At 34.9% G+C, this 17,005-nt stretch overlaps 1 protein-coding gene across 8 annotated transcripts in view; it reads right to left on the bottom strand.

The window, feature by feature from the left end:
• CLASP2 (cytoplasmic linker associated protein 2) overlaps window positions 1-17,005 on the bottom strand; it is a 192,309-nt gene that overhangs the window by 105,728 nt on the left and 69,576 nt on the right. For all 8 annotated transcript variants that reach the window (XM_008578557.1, XM_008578556.1, XM_008578559.1 and 5 more), the window contains 5 exons: window positions 15,363-15,508; window positions 12,573-12,708; window positions 5,063-5,133; window positions 2,430-2,489; window positions 1,265-1,342 (listed from right to left, as the gene is read on the bottom strand). In XM_008578557.1, coding sequence (XP_008576779.1) covers window positions 1,265-1,342; window positions 2,430-2,489; window positions 5,063-5,133; window positions 12,573-12,708; window positions 15,363-15,508 — 491 coding nt within the window. The remainder of the gene's footprint in view (window positions 1-1,264; window positions 1,343-2,429; window positions 2,490-5,062; window positions 5,134-12,572; window positions 12,709-15,362; window positions 15,509-17,005) is intronic.

The following is a 17,005-nucleotide window of genomic DNA, read 5'->3' as shown; positions in this document are numbered from 1 at the left end:
GCTCCCAACAAAGAAAAGCCCAGGACCGGATGGATTCACAGGAGAATTGTACCAAACATTCAAAGAGGAATTGACACCGATTCTTTACAAACTATTCCAAAAGATTGAAACAGACACAAATCTCCCAAACTCATTCTATGAAGCAAACATCATCCTGATACCAAAACCAGGTAAAGATATAACCAAAAAGAATACTACAGGCAGATATCCTTGATGAATATAGATACAAAAATCCTCACTAAAATACTAGCAAACAGAATACAACAACACATACACAAAATTATTCACCACGATCAAGTGGGATTCATCCCAGGGATGCAAGGTAGATTCAACATACGCAAATCAATAAATGTGATACACCATATTAATAAAATCAAACACAAGGACCATATGATCACCTCCATAGATGCTGAAAAAGCATTTGATAAAATTCAACATTCATTCATGACAAAGACCCTCTATAAGTCAGGTATAGGTGGAAAGTATCTCAACATAATTAAAGCCATATATGAAAAAACCCACTGCCAATATCATCCTGAATGGGGAAAGCTGAAAGCTTTTCCTTTAAAAACCAGAACTAGACAGGGATGCCCACTCTCACCACTCCTATTCAACGTAGTGTTGGAAGTACTAGCCAGAGCAATCANAAAAAAAAAAAAAAAAAAACACACACACACAAACCCGGGGGGGGGGGGAGAAGAAGACATAACAATTACAATTCGTTGAAGTTGACACGACAAGCATACAGAAAGGATATTGTTGGGTGGGAGGGGCGAGAGGGAGGAGGGAGGGAGGTTTCAGTAATGGGCCACAATAATCAACCGCATTGTATATCAACAAAACAAAATTAAAAAAAAAGCTCATTGTGCCATTTATGATTATGTAGCCTTGGGTAACCCCCAAAACTCCAAAGTTCAGTTGCCATCTATGGAGATAATGCCACCTTTGCAGGATCATTTTAAGGATTAGAAAATAACACAGATCAAGTGTCTTGCACGGTATCAGGTATACAATACATGCTGAATAAATGACAGGTTAGGATGGAATGGGAATACTGACGATTACACAAATGACAATTTGAAGCAGGCTGTTAGACATCTAGAACAGATTTAATGGAGAAAACCAATCTCAAGTTTACTGAAGAACTAGTCAAGTAGAATCCTTGAGACACCTCTGATATTTTCATTCTCCCACTACAATTACTTAAAAAAGAAAAGTACTGAAGTATGTTTAAAATGTCACAAAAAAAACACTACTGACTTACTTTCTTGCCTCCACTCTGGCCTCAGCATCCGCATCATGAATTCCCTTTTTAATTGTTTCAACCAAGACAGCTGCATGTCTATAAAATAAAAACATCTTTAGATTCATGTATTAAAGTTGTATATTTCACTACAAATGAACTTACTGCCTATATGTTACACATTAATCACAAAAGGGTAGGCAAGGTAAAAAATTAATTAGTGCACAATATGCCCCATATATTTCATTCATGTATGGTTTCCTTCCGACAATCCAATCACCGTAAATCTGAAAATACTTATTTTTATATGAAATCCAGATACTGTACAAATATTTAGTACCCAAATTCAAAATTTTTAATAAATTAGAGAAAAAACAACCTTCTGTGTGGTTTTTCACTAACCCACTATTGTAGAAAATCATTTGCTAAAAGTATGATTGGTTATGATCTGATCAAATTGAATAGCAGCTGCCAAAAAAGAACTTAAAGAAAACTTGGAATTACATCATGCCTACATTAAACATATTCTATTTTTAAAAAATGAGGTGTGCACAGATTTAAAGATTTCCATAAAAATGAAAAATCAACAACATACTCAAGATAAATGCAGGTATCTCTTATCTCCCATGCTTCAAAATGGAAACTAATGAGAAACACAGTCATGCATACAGCCAGTGACCACTAGTTGCCCACCTTTTCTTCTTGTTCATCTCAGAGTTACATTAGACACTGCTCAGCATACACCTTACCAATGACCTCTGACAACTGGTATGGAGATACTTCCCCATAAATACTTTTAAATCTTTTTCCTCTGAAAAGGAAAGGAAGGTTCTTCCCTCTCTATATTTTAAATAATTCATTACAGGATTGATTGCACTACAGGAAACCTATCTCACGTGAGTAAATACACATTTTTAAATTTTTGCCCAATTCAAATTAGGACTTTCTTATATAACCTATTCTGCTTAAGAGACAACTCACCTGCCCCACCCCAAAAATCATACTATTCATAGCTGCAATGAGTAAGAAGAGCACAACACCACAGCTTTAAAGGAAAATCAGTACAAATAACCTTTAAAGCAAAATGAGAAATAATGCAAAATGAATACCATAAACTTCTAAGGAACTGGTAACAATGAGGAAAGGTAGGTGGCAGAGGAAGAAGGGAGGAAAAGGCAGTGCATACCGTTCAAGTGAATGTGTCTGCCACTCTTGTAACAACAAATCTAAAAATTCAAATGAACGCCTGAAAAATAAGAGTTAAGTAATAACTAAATGTTGTATTGGGAAATACATTAACACTTTCTTTTATAATACTACACTTTGTCCCCTGAATTATAGCATAAGACATGTTTTTAGATACCTTAACTGTGGTATCTAATTTACCTTAAGGATACAACTATTTCTATACTAAATAGTTCAAAAAGACCTTAAGATTTCCCCACAATTTTAACTTAAAATGCTTGTCAAATATAAAATTTAACAAATTTCATTTGTTAATTTAAAAAAATATTTATCAAATGTCTACTATGCACTAGACATTAAAGATATACACTGGTGACCAAGAAAGACATGACAACCTTGATCATTCATTTCTTAAATATGTACGTACATGATTTTGAATCAAGTTTGCATACATTTTCTCCTAAGCCCTCTAGTTCTCAACTTCTTCAACTGTCTCATTTTAGAGCTCCTCTTCTTCCTCGGCATCTGATGACTCAGCTCTGTCCTGTTTTTCGTCCTTTATTCACACTTCTTCTTCACCTATCCTTAAACAGATACTCACCTGGTTGGTGCAAATCTTAGCCCACCTCTCTTTTATAGTCTTTTTATTTGGGCAACATCCTCTGTTCCCTTAGCTCTGACCATCAGATATAATTCTCACATCTAGTCCTATATCTCCAGCATTGGTTCTTCACCTCAGCTGTTAAGTCAAAGTTCCAACCAGACTCCACATAGGCAGTGAATGTCAACAGAAACACTACATACAAAAGAATAAATTAACTCTTACCCTCTCAAACCCACTCTTGTAGCCACATACAGATTAGGAAATGAAGAATAGGGAGGTTAAATTAACTTGTCTAACATGATAGAGCTTGAACCCTGGCATTATGACTCCAGAATTCAGTCTGTAGCACTTGACACTACTTCCTCATTCATACCCAATTATCACATCTCATCTTTTTTTTGGCGGCTGGTTGGCACAGGAATGGAACCCTGGATCTTGGTGTTATCAGTACCACACTCTAACCAACTGAGCTAACCAGCCAGACCCTTCAAGTCTCATTTCTACACATGAAATAAATCTTAAATTTATTTATTAAATAAAATCTCCTTCAGTTAGCATCAATACAGCTCTACCTCAGACCCTGCTTCTCTCTTATATTAATTACAACAACTATTTAAATAAACTAATGCTTCTCATTATACCTTTTCAATCACTGTTCATAGCTGGAATAAAAATTAGGATGGATGACATTACCTCCTTACCAAAAATCTACACCTGTCAAAGATTCCTGCTACCTACAGAATAATGTCAAAATTCTTCATCATGACAGTCAAGGCTCTCAACTATCACATCAACCTACTCATCCCCCAACCAGCCTCTTTTGCCACTGACACCTTCCATTTATCATGTGTTCTGGACCCAGTGGCCTATCTGGTGGCTCTGCAGCATGTGGCATAGCTTTACATATTTGGTTAGGATGTACCCCACTCACTTCCCCAACTGTTAGTGGATTGCTGTCCATTTTCAAGGCAATTTTATGATACATTCCCCGATTCCCTATTCTCTGTCACATTCCTATTTTTCTAATTACCATATTCTTCAATGTAAAACATGGGTTGGTAAACTTTTTCTGTAAAGGGCCAGTAAGTACATATTTTAAGCTCTGCAGACCACATACAGTCTCTGTCTCATATTCTCCCCACCCCCCTCATTTAACCACCGTTAAAAAACACTTAAAAAATGCTAAGCTTGTGGGCTGTACAAAACTAGACTGTTGGCCAGATTTGACCTGTGGGCTGTTGCTTGCTCAACCCTGACGTAAGAGAGAGATAACTGGACAACTGTTGCCAAAATTTTGAACCACTTGAAGGAAATAATAATGTCTTATTCTGCTTCTTCCTAACATTCAAAGTATTTAAATAAATATATTTATCAAATTATAAAAGGGAGAGAGTTCTTTATAATTTTCTTAAACATCAAATGCACAAATCTTGTTTTTCCTGTCTTTATTATTGATGGTGATAGTGGTGAGTTAAAAATGGCAGAAATCAATTTTTGAGAGAGAAAGAGAAAGAGAAAAAGAAAGAGAGAGAGAGAACTGACCAATAGTCTTAAGATGGCTATTTACACTGTTCCAAACACTAGGTTAAGTCCTACTAATGTCTATTACATTTAATCCTCTACAGGGGATGACACTCTATAGGGTCTACATCATTAGCCCTACGAACATATATAGACACTGAGGTTCACAGCAGTAAAATAATTGCCGGAGGTAGGATAGTCGGTCAGTGGCAACTGTAGTACTCTAGCCCGGGCCTGACTCAAGACTCCATGTTTTCTGAAAACCAAGGCAACCAGCAGATGAAATAAACCAAAGCTTAATATCATAAAACTGAGAGAGGTGAGTGGTCGTAATAATTGCTTCATCCCTTTTCCTTTACATGAGATATGCTTAAAATTTTTTATTACAGTTTTTGGAAGGCAAGAAATTAATAACCAATTTTTGTACCAGACTAAAATTTAAACATAATGCAATAACAACGCCTAGTGCAAAGGAAAATAGTAAAACAAATATTTTTTCCAAAACTTACCTCCTCACAGGAACTGATTTTGATGTGCAATTGCTTGTTATTAAAGGTATAAGTCTGGGTACATGAGTATGCTGAAAAAGATGTTTTAGAAAAGGTTAAAAATACTATGCACTTCACATAGTCCTTTCTTCTATTTGCCTTACATTCAACTATTTAGTTACAAAAGGACAAAAAGACCGTAAATCAGATTTTGAGAGAAATAAAGATCAGTCTTGAAAAGTTTTTCCAAATTAAAGTAATAGTAATGATGATATAATTTTGAAAGGACAGCTGTGGATTGAATATTATATAACAAAGACAAGTTAACTGAATAACTGCAAACAATTGTTAGGACAGTATGGTTTTTGGGAGAGGAAGCACTAAGAGGGACTGAGCATGTATTGGCTACATTTTCTGAAATACCATGGCTTCTGTTGGTAGAAAACAGTAATTGCAATGTCATCAAAGTAGGTAATCAGAGTGAATCTATATCCTTAACTTTTGGGAATACACTTTGAAATGATGATTTTTTTTTTCCTTTTTGTCTTTTTTCGTGTCCGGCAACGGATCGCAACCCTCAGTGTCGCACCCATCCCGGACCGGGACCGGCAACGGGATCGCAACCCTCAGTGCTGCGCCCGCCCCTCGCTCAGCCAGTGAGCGGGAACCGGTCTGTATGTGGGATCCGAACCCTCGGCGGGAGCGCCGCCACGCTTCCCAAGCGGCGCACTGTAGCAGTGCGCCACCGGGCCGGCCCTGAAATGATGATTTTAATAGAACTTTCATTCTGGCTGAACCACACCTCTCTAGAATTCAAGTAAAAGTTCGGTAGACATAATCTTCTGATTTTGATTAGCAATTCTTATGCTCTACTTTAGTAAATCAAAGACTAAAACATTCATAATAGATATAAGAATAAAACAGTAACCCAAGTATACATAACTGATGCCTTAAATCTCCTATTTTTCTTCTGAGCTAATGGTATAGCCTGAGTTACCTAGGAAGTAGGCTCTGAGATGGAGTTTAGAGTGCAGGATATAAGAAGTGCCCTTAAGATCAACACCCGTGGAAGTGAGGCGAAGGAAGCAGGAGTCCACAGAGGAAAAAGTCACACTGTGATGCAGCCCAAGGATATCTTTGCCCAAAGCCATTAGGAAGCTCTGGAGCTAAAATCATCCTTCAGAACAGTATCAAATTGGCCCAAGATGATCGAACCTTTATATAATGGGATTTCAAAAGTTCATGAGAAGATTCATATTATCTTTCAATTCTATTTTCCACAAACTTTTTGAAGTGCCTTTGCACTTCCATATCAGTCAGTTATTGGAATACGGGCCATACTGGGAAGGGGCAAGACCGTGAGCAAGGTGGCTCTCTGCAGCTGAAGCAATCTTTAAAGAGGCTATTAGCTGACGGCTATCTACCAACAGTGCTCCCAGCACTAGGGAAATAAGTCTTTCACTGAAGGAGAATGTGTGTGGTACATCAGTGCTTGCTACAGCTAACTCAACCAAAATAAAAGGACAACTTCTTTTCAGCCACTAGACAGGGAAGCCACCCATAGACCTGAAGCTGTTCAAGATGAGAATAATGCAAGATTGTGCTAACCTGCCTGCTAATTCGACTGTTACATTCAGTATAGAAGGGCTCTGTGTACCTACTTCCTCCCTGCCGCATCCAGAAGAACCCATTCCCCAAACATTACTAAAATGGTAAAGTCCATGGAGAACCCCCAGCCACAACAGATACACAGGAGGTCTTATCAACCCCCCCCCCTCTCATAACTCTACTGCTGGATCAACCATGTCCACAACAGTAGCAGGGGTGGGGGAAGAAATTAACCTAGTAGTTGCTACACCATATTTTGGGGGAGTTGTATCAAAGGAAAATAATAAAAAGTGACTTTCACAATTACAGATGAAGCATTCAACTAAACACCAAATCACAACAATTTAGACTTTAATTTATTAATTCAAGTTGACAATGGGGGGGGGGAAGCTTCTCTAAGAATTAGAAATCTAGAGCAAGCTAAGGAAGTAGTCCCCTGGGAAACAAACAAAACACAGAAAAAAGGAGATAATGCTGAAAAAATTAAACAACACTGATGTGTAATTTTAGTGAGATGGTAGGGTAGTGTATCAATAACATAAGAAAAGTTCATTGAAAATGAACAATGTGAAGGCTAGAAGGATAAATCAGTTGGTTAGAGTGTAATGTTATAACACCAAGGTCAAGAGCTCAGATCTCGGGCCGAGCCCGTGGCGCACTCGGGAGAGTGCGGCGCTGGGAGAGCAGCAGCGCTCCCGCCGCGGGTTCGGATCCTATATAGGGATGACTGGCGCGCACAGAGCTCACTGGCTGAGCGCAGTGCGGCCGGTCTCAAAAAGGACAAAAAAAACAAAAAAACAAAAAAAGAGCTCAGATCTCCTTACCAGCCAGCCCACCCACCCCCAAAAGAACAATAAAATGTAAAGCCTGAGAACAGCAAAATGGGTACCAATTTTCCTGAGAATATACATAGATGTAAGATAAAAAGACGAAAAATTGTTTAAGAAATGATAAATGACATTGAGGATCTCAGAATCTGTATAACAAGAGTAAGAAGGAAAAAAACCTGGGAAAATAAGACAGAAGCACTAAATAAAGAAATGATCCATGAAAATTAACATAAGTCTAAAGAAAATTCATTTTAGTAAGAAATCCTTGTCTATTGTATAAAGATAGTACTAATAAAAAACAATCTATTCCTAGACCTGCTGTGGGGGAATTCTTCATGCAAAGGGACTATCTTCCTAAAGGTTGTTTTGTTGTTGTTTTGCTATAAAAGAATCAAATGATATCTTACTTTTTAGAGACAACAACAAACAAGAAAACAATTCTGAGGAAAAAGAAAAGTGAACTTAAAGTTCAACAGTCAAATTCTCAGTCCTTGTGTAAGGCCAAAGAAAAGCCATTTCAAAATATACAAAGATAAAAATGTGCATTAAAAATTGAGAAAACGCAAACACGAACGACCCAGAAACAATTAAAAAGTGGGAAGTAAGAGTATCCAATAAATCCTGGTCAGGAATAAAAGCAAAAAAAAAAAAAAAAAACAGAAATTTTAATTGCTGAAAATGAAAATATCTTTTGTAAATTTAACTCAATGGTTAAAGGGAAAAAATCACATGAATGAGGTAAAATGTACACTTTTTAAAAGGCAGGAAAAAGTGTAAAAATAAAAGGTGGATATGAGTAAAGCAAAGGTTTTATTCTTGATACTGACAAAGAGTAAGAAACTTCTAAATTACAAAAAGGGAGAAAAGAAAAAAGAAACAAGTAAGAAGCATATGAATAGAAAACAGAAAAGAGAGAAAAAAAATTACTATGGCAAGATGATAATAGTCAAAAAATTTGAGCATACATAAAGTACATAAAGTAAGAACTGTTAGGAAAGTGAAATTGACAAAATGAGAATCAGAATTTGACAAATAAAGTAGATTGAAAAAAAAAAATAAGGGGGCTGACTGGTTAGTTCAGTTGGTTAGAGGATGATGGTATAACACCAAGGTCAATGGTTCAATGCTTGTATTGGCCAGCTGGAAAAAGAGAAAAGAAAAGACCAGAAAGAATTTGAATAACATAAATAAAACGTAAGCTACACTTAGTGATGCACAAGTACTTTATATTCTGTCAAAGAATTCCATATTTTGCAAATTCTAATGAACTACATATATAAACTGATGAGGTACTATGACACATAAAATTTCAAGTCATTCACTAAAGAAGAAATCATATAACCAAATTCTCTGATCAATATGTCAGAAAAGGAGAAAATAATGACAATGAGAACAAAAGAACTATCTGAAAAATGAAAACATTATTATGTAATTCAAAGAGAAAATTGAAATGGAAATTACAAATGATTGAGAAATATAAATCAAAGAGAATGTGATACACATAAATCACTGGGATGCTGCCAATGCCAAACGCAGAAGAAAACTTATAACCTTATAATATTAAATAAGAAAAAACTATGACGAATTATAACACAAAATTTAGAATATACCACAAAAATCTAGAAAAGGAAAAAAGAAAAAAGAAACTTTAAATACAGAAACTAAAGAGTTAGAAAAAAAATTCAATAACCTCACCAATAAAACTAAAAACCAATAAGAACCAATAAAACTAAAAATTTAAGCTTGTAAAGGACCCATAATACTGTATCTGCCAAGTATATATAAAAAAGGATGTATAAAATTATAATAAGAAAAAATGGTTATATAACCACATTGATAGAGACTTTTAAATGAAGAGAATATAACATGCAACCTTATGCCAAAGATTCTTAAAATCTATGTAAAATTGATATTCTAAGAAAATACAAATAACCAGCATTTCAAGAGATTCAAGATGCCCAGAGTCTAAAACATTGAGATAATTTCAGATGTTATCAAACTCTAATAACAGAATAATATAATAACAAAATTTGCAAAACAGGCAAAATACAAAAAATTTCACCAAAGACTTGTTCACAACCTAGATGTCCATCATCAGACAACTGGATAAGGAAAATGTGGTATATACACACAGTGGAATACAATTCTGCCATAAAAAAGAATGAAATTCTGCCATTTGCAGCAACAGGGATTGACTTAGAGAAAATCATGTTAAGTGAAATAAGCTGGGCACAGAAAGAGAACTACCAAATGTCCTCACTCATAAGTTGGAGCTAAAAAAACAAACAAATAATTTCTTTTTAAAAAAAGAAAGATACAACAACCACAATAACACAATGATACGTTGAACTTTCAAAAGGAGAGAACAGAACTGAGGTTACCAGAGGTGGGAAAGGGGGAGGTTGGTGGGGTGGCGGGAGTAAGGGAGTAATTGGTTAAGGGCCATAAAAAATGATTACATGTATAATGCTGAATATACTAATTATCCTGATTTGAGCATCACATATTGCACACAGGTACTGATATTCAACTCTGTACCCCACAGACATGTACAATCAACTACATGACAAAAAAAAAGATTTGTTCATTGAAATGAATGCCAAAATCTTAACTAAAATAATAACCACCTGAATCTAGCAGTATCATTATGTATAATGGCTAAGCAGAATTTAGTTCCTGAGTGTACAATGAATAAATGAAAAACCAGAGATTATCATTTCTAAAGATATTAAAAGGATATTTAATAAAATTCACCATCTATTCCTGATCAAAATTTAGCAAAATATAAATAGGAGGAAATATCCATAATATAATACAGTGTATCCATAAAAACCTATCACAAATAGCATATCTAATTAAAGTTAAATATGATCCCACTAAAGTCAGGGATAAAAGAAAGATCTCATTAATTCTCAGTACTTTCCAACACTGTTATGAAGGTTCTAGGCTATAGAAAACCTTAAAAAATGTTCAAATAGAAAAAAAGTACCCCATCTTCATAGATTCATAGATTTTTAATAGGCATTAGGTTTTACTGCTGAAAAAGAACAGTTTTTGGTAAAGCAATATTTGAAAGAAACTCATAAGCTTTTAACTATTTTTTTTTTAACTATAACAAAAACCACAAAAGGAGCAATGTCTCAACACATAAAAATTTAAAACTTCGATATATAAAAAAATAGCTTAAACATTATTTGAAGAAATGACAGACTGTAAGAAAATACTGCAACATATATAACACAGTATTATTATCCTTATGATATATAAAAAGGTCTTAGAAATAAGTGAGGAAAAAATGCAGAGCATAAATCAGCAATTCATAGAATTATAAAAGGAAAAAAGAACTAACAACCCCTAATAACCTAGGAAATATAAAATAGAATATGAAATAATATTCCATTTATTAACTGTAAGATCTTAAAGAGACTGATAATAGACAGTATTGGCAAAGGGACAGAGAAAAGGGGCTCCAGGAAGAACAATGGTGAGGACAATTTGATACTATATCCTTTAATAGAGGACTGGCTTAGACATTAAAAAGAATTACATGTATGGACAAGGGAAGCTGCCCAAGTACATGCCCAAGTACAAGTTAAAGAACATATTTTATATGTATATGCAAGGGTACTTCAAAAAGTTTGTGGAAAAATGGAATTAAAGGATAATATGAATTTTATTTGCAAAAATATTTAATAATTTAGAAAATATATTTTTCTTTAAATTATGAACCACCCAAATACTGTGATGCCAAAAATAACATCCCCAAATATGCTCAATAATGATTAAATTTGGTGGTTTAATGTGTTGCCAGCTTTGAAACTAGAGTGGTTTTTTTCCCATAATTATATATTCAAAGTAGGATAATAGAATATAACTTACTGAACACATTTCTTAATTTATACATTACTTTCAAAGATGTACAATTTTGGTATATCGGTATCACTTCTGTTCTTGTCTGCAACCCCACAAATATTAAAGGAATATTCTATGCAGGAACAAAATGCATATGGAGCATTTAACATTGAAATATACAATAAAGTTACTGTATTTCGGAAGTAATGAAAAAATTTTATAAGAAAAAAGTTCGGATGGTCTCAACTTTTAACATATTCACTTTTCCTAAAAGGTAGAGGAACTATGCATATTTTCTTCCTGCTTAGATTAATGAGACGCTTAGTAAATTCTTTTAGGTGAACCAAATGACTCAGGAAAAAGATGAAAGGGTGGCCACACAGAAGCTTGATAGGCTCAGGTATTTGTAATTAAGTTTAAAGGAAAGAAGCAGCACCTCGTATGGGTATGGCCACTTAGACTTAGATCTGAATGGAATGAAACAAATCAAATAAAACCTAGTAATATTGGATAATATGAATTTTTCCACGAACTTTTTGAAGACTCCTTGTGTGTATATATATTTACATGTATACTTACATAATATATTTACATTTTCTATTTGTGTAGAAAATATGTTTGTATAGGCACAGAATAAAAGTTTGGAAAAGTATACACTAAATGGCTAGAGTGATTAGTTATAGAAGAGTACAATTCAAGGAAAGAGACTTATTTTTAACTCTGTCCTTTTGGGTATCCTCAAGATACAGATTAAGAGAAATATTAAAAATTTGCCTATCATCTTTTATCGCTGACTATAATATTTGTTATCACACACACAAATGTACATGTACATACATATAGACAAGCGTACTTCAAAAAGTTCTTTGGAAAATTTGTATTATCTTTCAATTGTATCTTTTTTACCAACTTTTTGAAGTACTCTTGCATGTACTCATATGTACGGCATATATATTATATTCTGCATATAAGCATGTTTACTTTGTAATCCTCTGTATTATTTACATGTTCCAAAATGACTATAATGACCATATATTGCTTTCACTATTGGAATAATAATTCAAAAGTAATTCAAAAAGTGATTTTCCTTTGGGGTTAAAAAAACACTCCAATGACTTATTTAAGTGCATTGAGAATGAGAGAGAGGGAGAGTGAGACAGAGAGGGGAGAGGAGGGGAAGGGTGAGGAAGAAGGGGAGGAGGGAGAGAAAAAGGGGAGAAAGAGAAGAAAGAAGAACCTACCCGAATGATGAATCTGATTGCTGCACATCCAGAGGTTGCCATGACTTTTGCACTATTTGGGACAAGATTAAAAAGCGTAGGTACAATGGCTTCAGCACCATGATCAAACTTGTTTCCCAAAACTGTTGAAAGATGACTATAAAGGAAAATGAAAAGTGTTTTTTTAATAGTTTAACATTAAATACAGATAGGAGCATATAATTCTAAAATATTCTTTTATTGAATTAACTTAGGGATTTTTACTTTAATCAGTTCTAATGGCAGAACAACAAAAGAGAGAAAGGGGAGTGCAAATACTATATATTCTCTTCTTTCTCTCATCCTTTAGCTGGCTAGTCCAAAGTTGAAATCTGACGTTTTACTCATTTCTTTGCAATGGCACTTGGAGAACTCATCTTGATCTCAGAATTTAACTATTAACTCTAAGGTAAAACAATTAGCTCTGATTGCTCAAATCTTTAGTCTTTATCCATCAGATATTTCCATTTTTCTGCCCCAATATCAGTCTTTTTACAAGTAATTTCAAAACCTTAACCCACATCAATGCTTCTTAAGACATTCTCTTTGGCTACTAATGGTGCCACCACTTTTTTAGTCATAAATACTCTCTGACATCTTTGGGGTAGGATTTCAGAATCCATGATTGAAAATACAAATCTACCATATGAGAGTACTTCAAAAAGGTCATAGAAAGATTTATCTTTTAATTCTATTTTCCACAAACTTTTTGAAGTACCCTCGTATGCTAGTTAGTTGGGTGGTCTTAAGGACAAGTGTCTTCTCTCTCCAAATTTGTAGTTAAACAACTAATTCAGCCTTTAATTGTATGATTTTAGTTAAAACACTTAGGAAGAATGCTGTAATCACTCACAGTTCTAACAATACTTTCATCATTGGTTAATTTCTATACATTTATATCTTAGTGAAAATACCCATTTTTGGTCCAAAAATTCAGGTTCTTATTTCAAAGAGGTACTGAAACTCAGACCTATTTACTAGTGTTTAGTTCTGTCAGTTTTCCAATGTCTAGAGTTACAGGCAAAAAGGAACCTAAAATGAAAAGCAGGGAGGTATCCCCCGTGTCTGGATGTTGTTGCCTTCCTTTAAAGAGTGTGAGTTTTGTTCTGGTAGGCAAGAAATGTACTTGGAAATCAGCTAGATCATTAGAGGCAGGGTCTACAGTAGCCTTACTTTAGAGCTAGTGTAGTGCTATTCCTATGTTATGGCCTTTCTGGGGTCTCTGCTGAATGCCCTGGGTGTTCAACAAAGTTTCTCACTTCTGGCTGGACAGATCTTGAACCTCTCCTAGCCCTATATGAGCTCCCAGACACTAGTTCTTTCCCCTCCTCAGGGAGTTGTATCTTTCACATGCACAGATCAGTATTTAGTGCTCTTTTTCTGTGTATCTCTCTTCTCTCCAGTACTCTGCACTGCAAATTTTGGTCATCTCAGCTTTCCAAAGAACTCCAGTCTCTGTCTTCAACTCAGTCCTCAACTTGCTCTGCTTAGATTTCCCCTCTCTTTCCCATGTTCTAGAAAATGCCTCCAGGTAAAAACTGTGCTGACCATACTGCTCAACTTATTTGTGTCTTTCAAGAATCCCAGTCCTGCCCTGTCCAATGTCATTATCTGACAAGAGTTATTTTAAATATTTTGTCCATTTTTCTCCAAGAGGGCTAGACCTGTTTTAAGTTAATTTTTGGAGGTTACGTTTTGTGGATGCTTGTTTTGTTTTTGGTTTTTTTTGCTATTTAGAGATATTCGATCATTTTGGTATATTGACTTGTATCTAGCAGCCTTGCTAAAGTCCCTTAATTATAATAATTTATCTCTAAATTCTCTTGTAGTTTTCTGCATGGGTAATTATATCACCTATTAACAATGGCAGTTCTGTTCCTTTTCTTGCAATCCTCATAGTTTTTAATACCTTTTTTTCCTCCCTGTTCTGAATAGAAAATCTAGTACGATCCTGATTAGAAATATTGATAGTAAGCATCTTTGTGTTCCCCATCTTCAAAGGAATGCTTATACAACAACATACCTAAAAACTGTATGAAGGTTAGGAGTAGTTGTGAGTGGAATTTAAGTGTCCTACTATCTTTGTATTGTGGAAGACTATAAATGTACAGAATAAGTTTAGATTTTGATAAGCTAATGATACATACTGCAATTTCAGTATAATTGCTAAAATATCAGAAATAGAGTGCTTAATATACAGATTAGTGATGAGAAAAGTGAATATAGCTAGTCTCTAGACTGATTCCTTCTCTTCTTATCCTCATAGAGTTAATGACCAAAAATCCAACAGTAGGCTTTAGACATATAAACACAAATTTTATGGTTGGAATAAAGAGATTTTTTTTTTTTTCCTTCCCTTTTTGTCTTTTTTCGTGTCCGGCAACGGATCGCAACCCTCAGTGTCGCGCCCGTACTGGACCGGGACCGGCAACGGGATCGCAACCCTCAGTGTTGCACCCGCACCTCGCTCAGCCAGTGAGCGGGAACCGGTCTGTATGTGGGATCCGAACCCTCGGCGGGAGCGCCGCCATGCTCCCAAACGGCGCACTGTAGCAGTGTGCCACCGGGCCAGCCCGGAATAAAGAGATGTTAAGAAAGATTTTTTAAAAAATCATTCAAATTAAATCTTTATGTATAATAAAAATCACTTTTGGATCATATATATGCTTTTTTGGAGTTATCCTGCTACTACTGCTTTACTTAATGAACATTAAATCAATGATCACTAAATTAATTCATAAAAAACACTTATCACAAAAGGGATATACTTACGCTACAGTAATGCAAGCTTCTCTAACCACCTGGGATCTAAGATCCTTAGCTGAAAGTTTAAGTGCTCCATCCAACAAGCGTAAGTGTTGGAAAAAGCAATCATATTGTGCAGCTCCAGCAACAAGGAGTGAGCGAATTTTCTTAAGCTAAAATAGAGAAAATTTTCATTATTAACATAAAAGGTGGCAGTGCAAAAAAAAGCTACCTAAATTACATTATTCAAACAAAATGTTTGAAAATGAATCATTTATAATGTTTTGTTATATTTATATAACTATATTCAGACATGTTCGTAGCAACTGTACATAAACACACAAACAAAAAACTTCCTAGAAAAGAATATTATAGATTTAGTTATACGCGTAACAGACACATGAAATGTATACATAGATAAGTAAATTTCAAAGTTTTAAGGGATTCTTTTCTTTTTTAATCGTGGTAAAATACACATTCACATAAAATTTACCATTTTAACCATTTTAAAGTGTATAATTTGATGGTATTAAGTACACTTACAATATTGTACAACCATTACCAATTTCTACTAAGGAAGTCTATTTTTAAAAGGGCCAAATTTGAAAACTCTATTCAGCTATAAGCAAAAGTACAAAATCAAAATAAGCAACCATAAAGCCATTATCCTGTCCTATGTTAACATTATCACACTTTGGGAAGCAAATGGCTTTTTCTCCCTATGTAAATACCTTTAGCATTACAGATGCTCCTCAACTTATGATGGGGTTACATCCCGATAAACTGGTAAATTGAAAATACCATAAATCAAAAATGCATTCAATACACCTGACCTATCAAGCATCACTGCTTATCCTAGACTACTTTAAACATGCTCAGAACACTTACATTACTATTAGGATGGTTTGATTTACGATTCTTCAACTTTATGATGGTGCAAAAGCAGTGCACACATTCAGTGGAAACTGTACTTCGTGTACCCATACTACCATTCCATTTTTCACTTTCAGCACAGTATTCAATAATTACATGAGAATATTCAAAACTATAGTAAAATAGGCTTTGTGTTAGGTGATTTTGCCCAATTGTAGGCTAATGCAAGTGTTCTGAGCAAGTTTAAGTCGGCTAAGCTATGATGTTTGGTGTATTAGATTAAATGCATCTGCATCTTTGACTTAATGATATTTTCAGTTTACGATGGATTTATCAGAATGTAACCCCATTGTAAGTTGAAGAGCATCTGTATAGGATTGCCAAATGTTTCGTACGTAAACACCAGACATATGTATAAAATTACATCAAAAAAGATACACACAGGTACATATCTGTGTTCATGCATCCTTAGAAGCTAAAAGTTTACTTATCATAACTATTAACATGTACAGTTTCAAATTTAAATCAGAGGTTTTTTAAATTTCAAAATATATCTTCAAAGTTAAATCAAATGGATTAAAGATGTAAGGAGGAAAAACTCACTACGGATATTAGAAGAATTTTTGAAAGAATAGTTACATAACCTTGGGGTGTATAGGAAGGGAAAACATTAGAAACAGAATAGAATTTCCGGGCCGGCCCGGTGGCGCACTGCTACAGTGCGCCGCTTGGGAGCGCGGTGGCGCTCCCGCCGAGGGGTCGGAGCCCACATACAGACCGGTTCCCGCTCACTGGCT

The sequence above is a fragment of the Galeopterus variegatus genome, unplaced genomic scaffold, assembly GCF_000696425.1.
Source record: "Galeopterus variegatus unplaced genomic scaffold, G_variegatus-3.0.2 Scaffold1718, whole genome shotgun sequence".
NCBI lineage: Eukaryota > Metazoa > Chordata > Mammalia > Dermoptera > Cynocephalidae > Galeopterus > Galeopterus variegatus.
Note: the sequence above shows the minus strand (reverse complement) of the source record. Positions and strands in the feature narration are given on the sequence as shown.